This window comes from Hyposmocoma kahamanoa, unplaced genomic scaffold, assembly GCF_003589595.1.
Source record: "Hyposmocoma kahamanoa isolate Upper Pololo Valley unplaced genomic scaffold, ASM358959v1 237, whole genome shotgun sequence".
NCBI classification, from domain to species: Eukaryota; Metazoa; Arthropoda; class Insecta; order Lepidoptera; family Cosmopterigidae; genus Hyposmocoma; species Hyposmocoma kahamanoa.
Window position 1 is genome coordinate 737,560 of NW_020653754.1, and position 15,550 is coordinate 753,109.

Genomic DNA, 15,550 nt, shown 5'->3' on the forward strand with positions numbered 1-15,550 from the left:
AATGGTGTGACGGTGTGACCTCCTTGCATCGTCATCCCACCTTTTATCGCCTTTCTCCGATCCCTGGCCCCTCATATTTAAATTTAAATTTTGAATTGTTCCGTTCTTTTGCCTCACATTCTGATTTTGTTTCGTTCCTTCGTCATTCCCTGCTCGATCGCGATAGCGGAAGGAGCTGTTTAAATTCAATCGCGTCTAATTTTGATTCTTTTACTAAATTAGAATCATTATAATATAATTTAAATCATGTGTCAATTTTAATAAGTGTATAACAGTCTACTGTCTTATCATATGTACCTATGAATACGTATCTGCAATTCAGTATAACTCGGCCCTTTTAGGGGTAAGTGTCTACTTAATAACTCTATATCCTTCAAGTTAGGGAGTGTTTTAGGTTAATGTACCTGATTTTCTGTATATACCTTTTTATTGTTACAGCCTTGCTCCTTGCTTCTTTGTTACCATTTCTTCTTAACCCGACTCTAAATAAGTTTGACCGGAATTTTTTTGTTTTACTGCCGTGTACTTGGTCACGGCTTGTTAGGGTTACAACCCTTTCAATGGTATAAATATAATATAATAATTTTACGATAATCTTTCTATCTACGCAGTACACATGCATGAGGATCCGATCGGGTTCACACTGGAATTCCACTTCTTGCCAAATGACTACTTCACCAACACAGTGCTCACTAAGGAGTATTCCATGAAGTGCAAGCCTGATGACGAGAACCCACTCGAGTTCGAGGGGCCCGAAATCTATTCTTGCAAGGTATGATTTTTATTATAAATCCATGTAGAATTGTAAAAAAAAACATTACTTCAAAATGTACCATTATATTTGTTTTATTGATTATTATTACTCACAGTAAGAACCTCATGATAAATAAATATAAATATTGTAATCATTAACAAAGCGATATCTCACGCCAGCCTCTGGGAGCTATAAAGACGTCCATAATTTTCTCATAATAAAGTAATATAACGATCTGCAATAACTACATAGAGAAATTTGTAATGTTTGCAGACTTCGTTTTTAGATCATTTGGAAAAACGGTGCCTCAGTGTGGCACCAGACGCTGGTTTCCTTCGAATTGTTTGATTTTTGTACGAATATTAATACACTATTGTGTTAAATCGCGATTTTTCTAAATAGATTTTTGTAATTCGAATTCAGTCAAAATTAACGTGACATTTCTCGGTATTTTGAAGCTTTTTTAAAAAAAACAAAATATGCCATATCGTGTAAGACTCGAACAAACTCGAACTTTTTCTTTCAAACGTTATTTCTGAAAAAGGTCATTTCGGACTACTTATAGATAAACGAGAAATTAAAAATGTCACGGCAGTGCGGGTCTTCTCAAATCAGAAGATCTATGCCATCGCCCACCACGCTGGCCAAATGCGAATTGGGGACATCACACATCTCCAAATGAAAACTGACATCTTTATTTGACAACATTCTCTTTCAAATAAAAAAAAGCGAAAAATAAATCTATCCTTTATATGAGATGCCAAAGTTGCTTGTCGGGTGATAATATGGCATGTTACTGTTTAGTCTTGATTACTTTTCAGTTGGACATTGTTATGCAAACAAGAACCAACCCACACCTCGAGTGAAATTGAGTTATGTATTTAGGTAGAACACCAGACGTGTCCTTTCCAAGCCAAAACGGAGAAAATGAAAGTCCTTCAGGGTACCAACTCTAAATAAGTAACTTTTTAATAGGTAACAAGAACCATGCTGCTTAACTTCATATAATATATTTTTTTAAATATGCTAAATGGATGCATGTAACATGTACTGAAGTACAGATCCATGCGTTTTCGTTACGGAAACTAGAACATGGTTCTCGTTAACTAAATAAAAAGATACATAATGTTTTCTATTTATTGCTATATAATATAATAGTTTCCCCATATCATTCCCAATGCTACACATAATTCACGTTGTTTGTCTCAAATAACTTACCTATTTATTTCTTCACACTGTTTTTACAAAAACTTAATTATCTCGAAAGTGACATTTTGAGGGTTGGTTCTAGTTTGCATAACTATGTCCAGTTTTGTCTGATATGCATGACCTTTCGCCACATACTGAATATGTAAATTTTTCAGGGCTGCGAAATCAACTGGAAGAAGGGCAAGAACGTAACAGTGAAAACAATAAAAAAGAAGCAAAAGCACAAGTCGCGCGGCTCCGTGCGCACCGTCACCAAGTCGGTGCAGGCCGACTCGTTCTTCAACTTCTTTTCGCCTCCCGCCATGCCCGAAGACCCCAACTCCACTCTCGCTTCGGATATTCAGGTTGGTGCTAAACATTACCGAGTTTGCAAAAGCAATGATTCTGTTAATGCGTCCAGTAACTGTTTCTCACAACGTCTTCGATTGTGTAATATTTTATTTTTTTCAAACAAACCAACGTTTCGGGCACAGGCTCCTAAAAAGTTTTGTTTCATTTTCAACCTAATAACTGGATTCTGGAATTGGGGGGCGAACCTGGATGAGATTGGCACGGGATCGTGGGTAGTGGCACAGTGACTTGGAGGCCTATACCCAGCAGTGGGTGAAGTCGGGCTGTATATGATGATGATGATGATGAACTGGAAACATCTTTAATGTTAACTTTGCCGTTTAAATTTAATTCCATAGGAAAATTTCTAAAACACATTCTGTCTTTGAAATGTTTTCAGTATTTAATGATCAGTTAAAGTAAATCCTACCGTGTAAAGAATTAGCACGTTCTTTGGACAATATTCTTGTGTATCGCCATTGACTTACAAATAAATGGACGACGGGTCTAATACAAAAACCACGAAAAAAATGTCCCAAGTCAACCTATTCGAAATTTAAATTGTTATGTCATCGCAGTATCGCGCTGTCCGTAGAACAAATGAAGACTAAAGCGGAGTGTCGCGCTCTGTATACGATTTTAGCGCCTTACAAGTGCGGACACTTTTTAGCGCGGACCCGACGTCCATATAATTGTAAGTCAATGTATATCGCATATTATTTGTAAAACCGTTATTTAAATAGTAAATATTTAAACCATTTGATCTAGCAAAACAGTTTTTCCCGCTTCTCCTCCAGTGACTCCCCTTAATCGTACTTATCTTCCGTAATTGTTTGGCAGGCGTTACTCACAGCGGACTTCGAAATCGGGCACTACATTCGCGAGCGTGTCGTTTCGCGTGCCGTGCTGCTGTACACCGGCGAGGGTCTGGACGACGATGACGACGACGACTACGAGGAGGAAGTCAGTCTTATATCACGTTACATTAACACGAATGTTGCGCTGTCCATATTACATTCCTACGTGAAGTTTTATTTTTCCCGAGTTACGCTTATTGCAGTATATCACTGTCCGGTGTCAAGACGCAATTTTGGGAAAAGATTTTGTTTAGAAAATACTTGAAGCTATACTCCGTAAAATTTGGTTCCATTTTAATGATTCGTCAAACTTCGTGAACAATTGCTGGGGACTTCTCGATTGGATCTACTGTACTTTTCGATGTCTCCCAACGTAAAGTTTTTCGAACGTAATTTCAGTATAAACTTGTGATCAAACGTTAATTAATATTACTAGTTTCTGTAATTCCAATAGTGATGTATCAATAATTTCAGGATTTGGAATTTAATGGGTGTTATTTCAAAATATGTAAAATAATAATTGTTTGAATAATAATCAATTATTTTTCGGATAATCGAAATCCGTATAAAATTAGTAACAGGTTAATTTAAAATGTGTACATTGTTTGAAACTTGGATTTAGTAGCAGGTAGAGTTCCTTGTGAGAGTCCAGGGAAGTGCTGCTACCTTATCTATTTCTGTCGCCAAGCAGTTCCGGTTTTGAAGGGCAAGGGTGCTCGCGAAATTACATGCATATGGGCTTGTCAACTTATGTCTCAGGGTTGACGCAGTGGCAGTGCCCCTCACACTTAATACTCTGAGTAGCACTGCAGCTTCTGCGGGCGTGTTGCTTACCACCAAGCGCACGACTTGTTCATCCGGTCACTTGGTATCATAAAAAAATCGAGTTAAATCTACGAGGTGCGTCATTAGAGGTGCTTCCATTTTTTCAGCAATTATTTTCAGAATGCTGTTACTACTGCTGTTACATAGTCTCTTTTGTGATGTTCAAAAAATGATAATTTCTAGAATGTTGCTACAAATTTACGTCGTCTTTTCTAAGCGGCCAAATTTTACGGAATATTTAGTTAATGTAAATAAAACATTAGGATTGGTTATGCCTCATTAACGTTATAGTAGAAAACGTTTGGACACGAATTTTATATTAAATCAACCGTGATATATATACCTTGATCGTTCACTAACATTCAAACATTTTAATGCTGTACAGGCGTAACTCTGAATAATAAAACTACACCAGTATTATTATTAACGGTGTGGTTTGACTATTAGAGTTGGGAAATATTAATCCGTACATTTCCGACTACCGGTAAAAATTCTTTTTAAGACCGTAATCACACGAGCTACAACCAAACAGTAAAATAATCGACAAAATTACGCCAGCTTGTCTAGAATCTAGCATTTTATACGCCGACTTGATCCAGATAATTTTTCAATTCTATTTGGACTGCTATTTTGCTGTTCTGATGGTACAATCTAAATGTGGTTCGAGTGATTACGCTCTTACTTGACCTCGATTTGTATGAGCAGACAAACGTAACATTACCCTGACAATGTAGCCATAGACTGGATATATCAGCTATACCACCCATTACGCTTCCGCCTTCCTAATAAGTGTTACAAAAGAAAACACCTCATTGCTAATTCAAAGCTAGTGAATAGACATTTTTTTGACATACTTTTACCATCATTGCTTTACATCGGGTAAAATCATCAAGTACATCTATTTTACACGAAATACCCTGACAAATATATCAAAACACTGACAAATGAAAATAATAACATATAGCAACATCCAGACAAATGAAAATGTAACCTTGACAAATGTAGCAAAACCCTGACAGATGAAAAAATAACCCTGACAAATGTAGCTTAACTCTGAGCATAGTACCTATTAACTCTTGTCTTGTAAGTCAGTAATGATTGGCACGTAAAATCATGTATGTTACTATTTGATTATACATTCCAATTCAATTCCAAATTGTGAGTTCTTAATATCGTGTTCCTTCACTCGTAACTTTTTTTTTTGCATGGTAGTTTATATCTCTTCTTATATTATCTTATAATAAGAGTTGAATTCTAGAACCATCTCGCATTCCTGTACTCGTAGCTTTCTCTTTGCATGGTAGTTTGTTTTAGAGTAGAATTGTGTAGAATTGAGTTGCCTGAAGATAAAGAATTTTGCATTTATAAGTTGTTTATATACGAAATTTGACATTGAGTAGACGATATTGTAGCAATGTAATGTAGACTATGTCGTTGCGATCATTGTTGCAAATGGCGTAGGTGTACGTCAATCCCAATTCACGGTTCAAAAGTAATGTATCGGTCCCATAACAAATTAGCGAAACCGGGCCAATCATCTGGGTCCTAAGTCTACTTACTAATTTCAAATCATCTCAGTTATATGTCGATTGAGTGTCAAAGGCAGAATTTTGTAGGTTTGATATTCTGCTAAAAGTCCAGAGTAGTGGCTAGCCATCGAGCTACCTATTCAACTGCCATTGCATTTTTTTAATATTCTGCTCTTCAATAGTAACTCGAAGGTGTAGCCTACTAATATTATATAGGGCGTCTCACGGCTATGCCACACGGGGGGAAAGTACCTTAAATACCGTATACAGAAAAAAAATGCTGAAAGATGACTTCATTTTGATTTCAAAAACAATTCAAAGATTGTAAATAATCGCCTGTCTGAACCGGGAATCGAACCCGCTAAATGTGAAAAAAAAACCTCTATTTTTACGATATGGATCGAAAGCCTTAGGCGATTATCACACTACACTTCTGCGTTTTTCAACGTTGTACTGAAGTACCTCAGTTTGTATGGAAAACACGCGGCGTCGAACGTACTGACACCGCTTCTCTGCGCGGTTTTACCGCGTCCCCGCGCGGAGGGGCGCGGCGAGTCGCGGGGTATGACACACTGCGCTCCGCACTACCGCGCAGATTTCTAAGGTTAGGACATGTTCAATTTTCAACAATAGATCTCGACGTCGATAAATTTATATTTGCTATTGAAAATCGACCAAATTTATCTTCATATTTTCTTAAATCTTTGTAATGGAGCTAAAATTATCCATTTATCGATCTGGTTCGTAAAAAGGGATGAATCCAATATCTTCGGTGTGTTTTTATTTGAGTAAACGTTTTTGTTTATAGTAAGACAGTATAAAGACCAAACAGACAATATAACTGCAGTATCCTGAATGATTTCTGTATTATTAACCATTCTTGTCAAAGAAGGATCTCGGCCACATATACACTACGGCTATCAACTGCGAAGCGAGTACTTTAAGTGACGCGGGGCCGCTAGATTAAACAGCGCGTTGACGCAGATCGTCTGAGTGAGCGTCTCCGCCACCGCGCGCGTGATTCAACGTGTCGCGCTCCGTCGCGGGGCGCGGTGCAGTGTGATAATCGCCTTAATCATAAGGATTGTTCTGTTGAAAGAACATGCATTTTAAATAAAAGGAAGACCATGAAAGTTGAGAAAAACATTTAATTCGAAATTTTGGTCAGGCAAATGAACCTGTAAAAGATTTAGTTTACAGGAACCGGTGTGAGAGTGCACGAGTTACAAACAGAACTTAGATCTAGTCTTTTAAACATTCGCAATGAAAATATAAATAAATAAATCGCAATCGAAATTATCAAGAGTGAGAGTTTGTATGTTGTAGTATACAAATTCTGGCAACTTAAAATTATTGTAAGTTGCAGCAAAATGTACCTAATCATTTTAATTAAATGTTAAATTCCATTGTCTTCCTTTTATTTAAGATGCTGTTATTTAGAATAAAACAATCCTTATGATTGAGGTTTTCGATCAGTATAGTAACATTACACTGTTTTTTTCACATTTCGGGGCGTCGATTCCCGGTTCAAACAGGTGATTATTTAAAAATCTTTGAAAGCAGTTCGAATTGTTTTTAAAATTTTCTATCTACGGTATTTAACGTACTTTCGTTCGGTGTGACATAGTCGTGGAACGCCATGTATATATTTGATTTAAAAACTAAATTGCATTAAACGAGTTACAAATTAAAATATGCATCGACTTTCCACGGTGGTATAGTTTTTAAGAGAGAGTAAGTCAACATTGATAGGGATGGAATGAATGAATATCATCACTGCCATTCCACTGACACTCGTCTCAACTGCCATTGCAACTTAGTTTTTAGCAGAATAACATATATTATCATCATAGTTGCAATGTCACCTCGGTGGAGTCACAATGCAATTACAATGACCAGTGATTAGCAGACTTAGGGCCAGTGCCAGAATCATACGCACTATAGTCTGTCTTTTTTGAATGGAGTAAAATGACATTTGCGGGGTTGCTAGTTTTCATAAAATTTTAAATAGTCGTGTAGTTGTATCGAGTATATAACTAGAAATAAGACGAAGATAAGAAGACGAAATGTCATGTAATTTGTTTGAAAATTATTCTGCCAAATCAAACTGCGCTCCGATTGGCCAGCCCGAATTCGAAACAATTGACCGGTGTCGTCAACTTTCCCACACCAACCGAAAGGTACTGCAGCCCATTGTTACAAATATTGTCTTTATTACAATAAATACAGAATATTTTTGGAATATACGGAGACGTACACACAGGTCAGTAGTTGGCGCTGTACTATTTCAGCTTTCTAATTTGCGATTTCAGCGCTAACGAGACTTGGTATTTAAAAGTTATATAAGAGCCATTTGCCTGATGAGTTGCTAAGGATGGATGGTCCTTATTTCGTCTCCATTTCTGGTTATATACTCGATGTGTAGTTGTTGTCGATATTTTATCGATAAATTGTGAAAGAAGGATAGATTTTGTCAAAAATGTCAGTATTGTGAATGTTACTACGTTCTAATGATTACTAATTGCGTTATTGCCTTCTTTATCCTTCCTACTATTTTAGAAATAAATTTTGATTCATATATACTTTAATAAGGACTGGCGAATTTGATTATCTATATTGAATTAAAATGAAAAACTTTCAATAGAGGCATTTGAAAGTTCTTTTCTTTGTATTTTTAAAAGACATATTTTTAAATGTAGTGCATGTATACATACATGAAACTTATATAAAATTGACGATTGAAATGAACCTGTGTCTAGCAGTTGGACGAATAATGGGCCTGTGATGATTCAAATGATACAAGTTCGGCGATTTATTGCATGAGCGTAACCAACATTACGTCGATAGAATATTTATCAACTGGAATCATTAACTGCTTGCAAGTGGGCAACACTTTTGGGCAATGAACTTTACTTCATCTTCAAAAAAGACGGACTATAGTGCAATTTGAGCGCATCATGAAAAAACGCCTACAATATTTATACTAAGGAGAAAAACTATCACCTAATTCACTCCCATCTGCTAAACGCCGAACTGAAAAAGTCCCAACTAAATGCAAAAATGTCTTCACGAATGTCCCTAATTTCATGTAGCGCGAGAACGTGGGTATGATACGGTATCTACGTCAATTGCGTCTGTGGTTTTCCCACAATCGTACAGCGGTATATTTGCTTTTAGAGAGATTATGCACCGATAATACGTTTCTGGATTTGCGGGCGTTTCTTTGTCTCTTCAAATACTGAATCCAACTTCAATATTAGTAGAGACACTGCTATTTACAAAAGAAAAACGAAAAAAAAAAACTCTTTTCTGGAGATGAGATATGAATTTTTCTTTTTTTGATAGTAAGGGTGTGGGACGCGTACAGCAATTAGGGCTTTCAGTCTAGCTGCATTTCCGTGCCAGAAAAAAATCGAGATTCTAAAATTGCGTTAAAAAACCGAGACTTTCGAGACTATTTCAAAAGAATTTATAATCAGTTTCTTTATTAACTCATAACACAGAAACCAAGAATTAATTATACAAGTTTATTTAGTTTTATACAAGTTATACGGTGTTGCCATGTCTATGTAGCCAGAATAAAAATGGCTTGATTTAGTAATTGTAGGATTATGTTTATTGAATATCACGGTGCTTTGCTATGATATTCAGTCATTTTTTTGTGAATTTAGTCCACTAGCTTGTTCAACAAAGATAGAACACTAAGAAAAATTCTTTCGATCCGGCGGGATTCGAACGAGGGATCAGACTCTCGTTCTCGTTCGACATTCCGCCCGACACAATTACTGTCAAGTCATACGCGACCATTCAAAAGACAATGTCAAGTACGAAGCTTCATTCGCGTCATACGTCTCTTAATTTGTCGAGTATTACTTATTTGACAGCAATTATTTTTGCCGCATGTTGGACAGGAACAGGAGTAGAGCCCCAGTGTGATTTAATATATTTTTAAGTCTCCAAAGTCTCGATATTCCGGAGCCTGAAAACATCAGTCTCGAGTCTCGAAAATGCAAAAAAAACCTCGAAGCTCGCGAATTCTTGAAGACCGAAATTCGCGGGACGAAAGCCCTAGCAGTAATTTCGACTGCGAGTATGTGGGACCACAGTCCACAACCAATAGCAGAATATTTGCTTTCAGGAGGATTCGTACTCCGATGAGGACTCGGGCACTGAGGAAGTTTCTGATGCTGAAGATTGATGCAAACATGTCCAATCGCGCTCCTAGCGTTAGATTTGTAGCCCTAAGATGGTTTGGTTGGGGGCATTTTCTTTTTAAACTGGGTCAAATTTATTTAACACGATACCTTATAACGTTCCTGTGATTAAAACAAATTTCATTCTATCAGTTTCACACAATTATTATTTTAATTAGGCAGGTACTGTTAGATAACAGATCGAGTAAACTGCTAATACATACTGAAGTAACGAGAAGCTGGAAAAATCTGTTTGTTTTGTTTATAGGAATGTCGTGCTAACTTTCGGGATGATTAAAAATAACACTGTAACCTCCTGGATCTTTTTCCTGTAAAGTAGATTTAATATCCCTAATTCAATGTGGTAACATAATTCGCACCTATAGGAATTACAATGAATTACGTTCAGAAGGTGAAATAGTCGTCTAACTAACAAAAATATCGTAAACAAGCACAAAGATACATGTTATCACAAAAAATGATGAACTTTTAATTGTTTGGAGACGAATTTATAACTCTACATTCATTGATATAAGGTTGTCTTTATCATTAAATGTTTAACTGTGTTGTTTTGGATGTCAAAGACTATATTTGAAGTCAACTTGACGGGAAAGAGACTGGAACACATATTATTGGGCAGATACAGTTTGTACACTCACAGGGACGGATCCATGAGTAAGAAATAGACGAGAGAGTAAATCTTTCTTTGTTTGTGTTCATTAAAATATTTATATTTTTAGCCCCAACCACCACTCCGACGCTTAAATGTACGCTTTTCTATAAACGTATCCATATTCGACCAAAAATATTTTGAAACTCGTTCGATTCTACATCTAAAACACTTATACGATACGTTTCACATTAGTTTTTTTTTTCAAATTCGTAGTATTTGTACGCTAGGCTTAGACTTCTCGTTGTTTTAGGGTCATTTCGCATTCAAAGGAGCCGCGACGCACATTTTTAGTGCTTACATTGCATTTAACTCTACTTATGTAAGCTACAAACGAATAGGGGCAAACGACTAAGTTCCGATTCGGTGGACTCAGTACTAATTTGTCTCATAAACATAGATAATGTGCATCATTGCTCTTTGAATTTGTGTTGACCATTAGTATTCTATGCGAGGTTTATCATTTGACTAGATAAATTTGTTTTAGATGCTAAATTTTTTTTTTCTTAACGCTCCCGGTGGGCTTGTTTTATTTTTTTATTTAACGTTTCGATTCTTTTACACACACTAGGGTAATTGCGTATTCCAAAAGAGGCTTTACAATTTAATTTGCGGGTAAACTCGCGACAAATGGGAGAAATAATTTATGTTCAAAGATCTGATGGCATTATCTTATATATTATATATACTCTCGGCAGTACAGCAACCCCCAACTGACTGCAAAATAGAACAGCTCTATATTAGCAAAATTTTAGGGAAAAGAAAGAATGAGGAGTGATTCACGTCAATTTCTGAAATACAACGAATCTCGCTTCAGAGGGTCTATTCCAGTTCTGCGTCCGACATCTTTCCGAAACAATTACTGTCAAATAAGTAATACTCGACCACAATTAAAAAACAATGTCAAGTATGAAGAATTATTCGTATCATACGTCTTAATTTGGTCGAGTATTGCTTACTTGACAATAATTGTTCCGGACGGATATGTCGGACGGAGAATGGGAGTAGGCTCCCAGAAATGTGGGTAACAGAATCGAAACCAACGGTCGACGAGAAGTAAGGTGCCTTTTAAATTTTAATTAAAATTAAAAGTAATGCATGTTACATGTTAAAAGGTCTTAAGATACCTATATTGCATTTCTAGTTATACAATTTCTCGTTTTTATTTATTAATATTATACAGTAATTATAGCGTGTATTTTTATTTACAAGTTTTACTCGTTTGTGAACTAAGAAATTTCATGTGATATTATAATTCTCGTTAAGATTTTATCGATATTTTAAATTTCTTAAATTCGTATGTGCTGTTCCATTCCATGGCAATTGATTGTTTTCTAAACCGTTGGTTCAAAACCGGTCGGTCAATATCGATTTTAATCTCTTTTTTGTGCCAAGATGCATTTCATCACAATACCGTCTGACTGTGATTCTATCTCTTGGAGATGTATTTTTAATATGGACATTGGTGCCAATTTTGTACGCTTAACCAGACAGTTGTCATTTTTATTCTAAAAAGACCTCTGCCTGTGTCAACAAGGGGTAAACGCTATAAAACAGATTAATGTGAGCCCCCCGTATAGAAAAAGAACTAGGAATAATATATTCTCTTGATGGCACAAAGACTTTCTCATGTTATCGTAGTGTATCTCACTAGAATAACTTTAATACGACAGGGAAAACTGTTTCGAGTCTGTTTGTGTTTTCTAGTGAACCTGTTATTTCTAGACGACCAATAAGCTGTCAATAGATATATATATTTTTTATTTATGTACCCTTCTTTTGAAGTTCCATGTAGCATAATATTTTCGTAATGTATGGCAGCTGTTGTAACTTTATAGATACTTGGTTACGGCTAACTTATTGGCATGTCCTTACGATGACATTAAAATTTGTATGCTTTTTAAATCGTGTTTTATTTTTTATTTCAAATCCTTTATTTTGCATGCGATTAGTTGCAAGTTTTGACAACGGAATGCTGATGGTTGCAGAATTCATATTTATTTGTTGTAAGGTAAATACATTGTCAGTCATTTTTATGTTATTCGATGTCGTATGAAAATAGTACAGGATAAAAATGTTTATAACCTTCGTATAATAAAGCAAGTATGGTAACTTCATTCATACGCAGCACCACGGCTTATATGTCACACTGAGACCAAATACTGTTGTAACTAAACAATGGTGGAATTGAGGAAACACGATTTGAAAATTGGACGTAGTTAAACAAAAAGGATCCAACGCACTTTCGATATATGGCAGTTTGAACTTTGAAAGTGTTTCTCACTCTTGTTTTATTTTCAAAACTTATAATGTCATGTAACTCAGGAAATATTTATTTATGTTTATATTATGTTGGGTTTTTTGCTGATTTAACAGGTTAGACTTTAGGAACCGTTTGGTACATATAACTCATTATTTGATGATTTTGTGGATTGGATCCCTTTTGCTCAACTACGTCCAATTAGAAAAATGAATGGATTTTATTGCGAATAATGGGATTATTTTTATGGGAATATAAATTTATTGGTTTCATTCAGTATTTTTTTAAAACTTTCGTGTCTCGTGTTTTGTTAATTCTACCAATTTTGAGTTGCGACAGCATTCGGTTTCATGTGCGATGTGAGCACGGGCGCCGTGTACCGTGTAATTATGAAAGCGGCTATATGCAACGAGAATGCGTCTCAAAATTACGTACCGGGCCGCTACGTTTGTATGGATACGACGTATGCGCACACATAAACCGGGCCGCTGCATTTGTATGGATTTACCATGATGGTATAATTCGAAGATGCATTCTACTATCTTTTATTTCAATATTTATTTTTCCATGACTAGTTCCATTTTTTTGCGCCGCGTAGAATAAGTGTCTTATATAAGAATGTTCGTATTTTTTTTAGAATTACTACAGATATCGCACAGGCAGAGCTAAAGAATGGCATAAGTGAAGTTACGTCAAAAATGTTTATTGCTCCATTGGATACAGAAAAATGTAACCTACATCCTCTCCAATTCTTGTAACTCTATCAATTAATATTGTCGACAGATTTACAAGAAATGGGGAGGATGTAGGTTATATTTTTCTGTATCCAATGCAGCAATATACATTTTTAATGTAATTTAACTTAACATTATAACTGCATAAACATTTTATATGTTAGAGTAACATTGATGAAATCCGTGTATTGAAATAGTATACTTAATTTTACAGGAGGAGGAGGAGGAAGAGTGCTCGACAGAAGAAAGTGAAGACGAGGAACCGCCACCAAGGAGACGAGGGAAGAAACCAAACAAGAGTTCAGCAGCGGAAAACCCAGCGGAATGCAAGCAACAATAGCACATACTCTACTGAATATAAGGCTTAAAACTCAAGGTCTGATTGGCACCGAAAAACGCATATAACATTTTGCACATATTTGGTCATATATTTGGTGCTCTCATAAAATAGACCTTTTACAATACGCGAAGTTAAGGAAACCTTGTGTACTAGATATTCATGATCATACAAATACGCGATAAGTTGTAATTGTTGTTGTCATAAAGCACATCGTGATAATCTAGTGCGCGTGGACCCTAAAGCGAGACTGCGCTATAGTATTAAGGTGTTGAAAACCTATGGCTCTATAAAATAATATTTTTAGGATATATTTATCAAGAAATACCCGAGTTTTTACGGCCGCTTGAAAATTTATAAAACCGATATTCCCTACATTCCTTTTTTAAGTTTCGTAGAGCATAGATATCCGCCTTAACTTATCAGCTATTTGTAATAATGATTGTCCATTTAATGTGTTGTTTGTTATATGACCAGTGGTGCTCAGAGTGTGATTGTTGAATCGTTCGTTGTTAAGAACACACCCGAGTGGCTAACACTCGATTGCACAAAGGTCAATTAACTTCAATGTTTCATAAAGTAACACGTTCTTAGGGAACTTACAAATTCTAATCCCGGAAATGTAATCACAAAAAGAATTATGGATGTCAGAAGTGATGATCGCGGGACTATATTACTAACATCATAAACAATAACTTTCTATGACTTTTACAAAACATAAATAATTTATAAAAAATGAACCTTATCCGTTTTTGTTGTACTATCTGACACTGTAGATCTACACCTCCTCTCCTGCGTTTTGCATCGGATTGGGTACTTGGTACTTGGTGTAACGGGCTGGTGTCCGCAACTCGACGACAAGGCGTATCGGATTGGATATTAGCGCTTTCTTTCGTTACCACAGCGTTATCATCCTTTGGAGCTTTATATTTAAATATATTTTTATTTTTGTCCCACTGCTGGGCAAAGGTCTCCCCTAAACTCCTCCATTACTCCGTCTTTGGCGATCTCACACCAGTCCTCTCAAACCCATCAAGATCGTCCCGCCAATGCCTTCTCGGCCGTCCACGTTGTCTCTTTCCATCCTCGGGCACCCAACTAGTGACGACGTTCGTCCACTTTTCGGGTATGCGGCTAACATGGCCCGCCCAATCCTATTTGAGCCTGGCTGTTTTGTATGAAAGTAAAGTGTGATAAATTATTAAGTCATGGAACTAAAGTTGTTGTTTATGATGTTAGGAATGTGGCTCTAGTGAAAAGTGGTAAAACTTAAATAGGCCAACTTTACAAGGAAACGCGAAAAACACTTGACGCTTAATATATTAAGCTGTAACTGTTTTTCGAGTCTCCTTGTAAAGTTGGCTTTCTTTACTTGTACCCCTTTGCACTAGAGCCACAGTGTAGTTTTGCGACGTTAGTATTTTACAATTAACTCTGTGTAGAACAAATATTTGATTTTTTAAATTCTAGAAACATCATACATACACGTCTTTGAAGTTTCATTAGCAAATCGATTCAAAATTCACATTCATAGCTGTTATAGAACTAAATGTGAGACTTATTTAAGTGATGTGAGTTACATCTACCCTAAGTTGGGTGTCGTTTTGCGTCTTTAAGACGGATTTGTTTTTATTTTGTAAAAGTTGTTTGCATTCGAAAGGATTTGGGTCCAACGTACATTGCGGACTCGCATGTCTGAAAATTAACAAGAACGGAAGTAGAAGTAATTTATTCTAATGACACTTGTCAGCTTCTAAAATGTTCTAAAAACGCGATATTGTAAATTTGCGTAAAATTTTCATAAAAAGTGGCGCGATTTTGTAATTCTGTTCACACGAATTTTTAGTTTTAA

General features: G+C 36.1%; 1 protein-coding gene across 2 annotated transcripts in view; it reads left to right on the forward strand.

Moving 5' to 3' along the window:
* Positions 1–14,889, forward strand: part of LOC113228718 (nucleosome assembly protein 1-like 1) — a 27,769-nt gene extending 12,880 nt beyond the window's left edge. Inside the window, exons 6-9 of one of the 2 annotated variants that reach the window (XM_026462077.1) lie at positions 612–772; positions 2,119–2,307; positions 3,134–3,256; positions 9,643–9,888. In XM_026462077.1, the coding sequence (XP_026317862.1) occupies positions 612–772; positions 2,119–2,307; positions 3,134–3,256; positions 9,643–9,702 (533 nt within the window). In that variant the 3' untranslated portion in view covers positions 9,703–9,888. Of the gene's footprint in view, positions 1–611; positions 773–2,118; positions 2,308–3,133; positions 3,257–9,642; positions 9,889–13,575 lie in introns of those variants that run through there. The other variant, XM_026462076.1, reaches the window with a different exon arrangement.
* Positions 14,890–15,550: the final 661 nt, after the last annotated feature.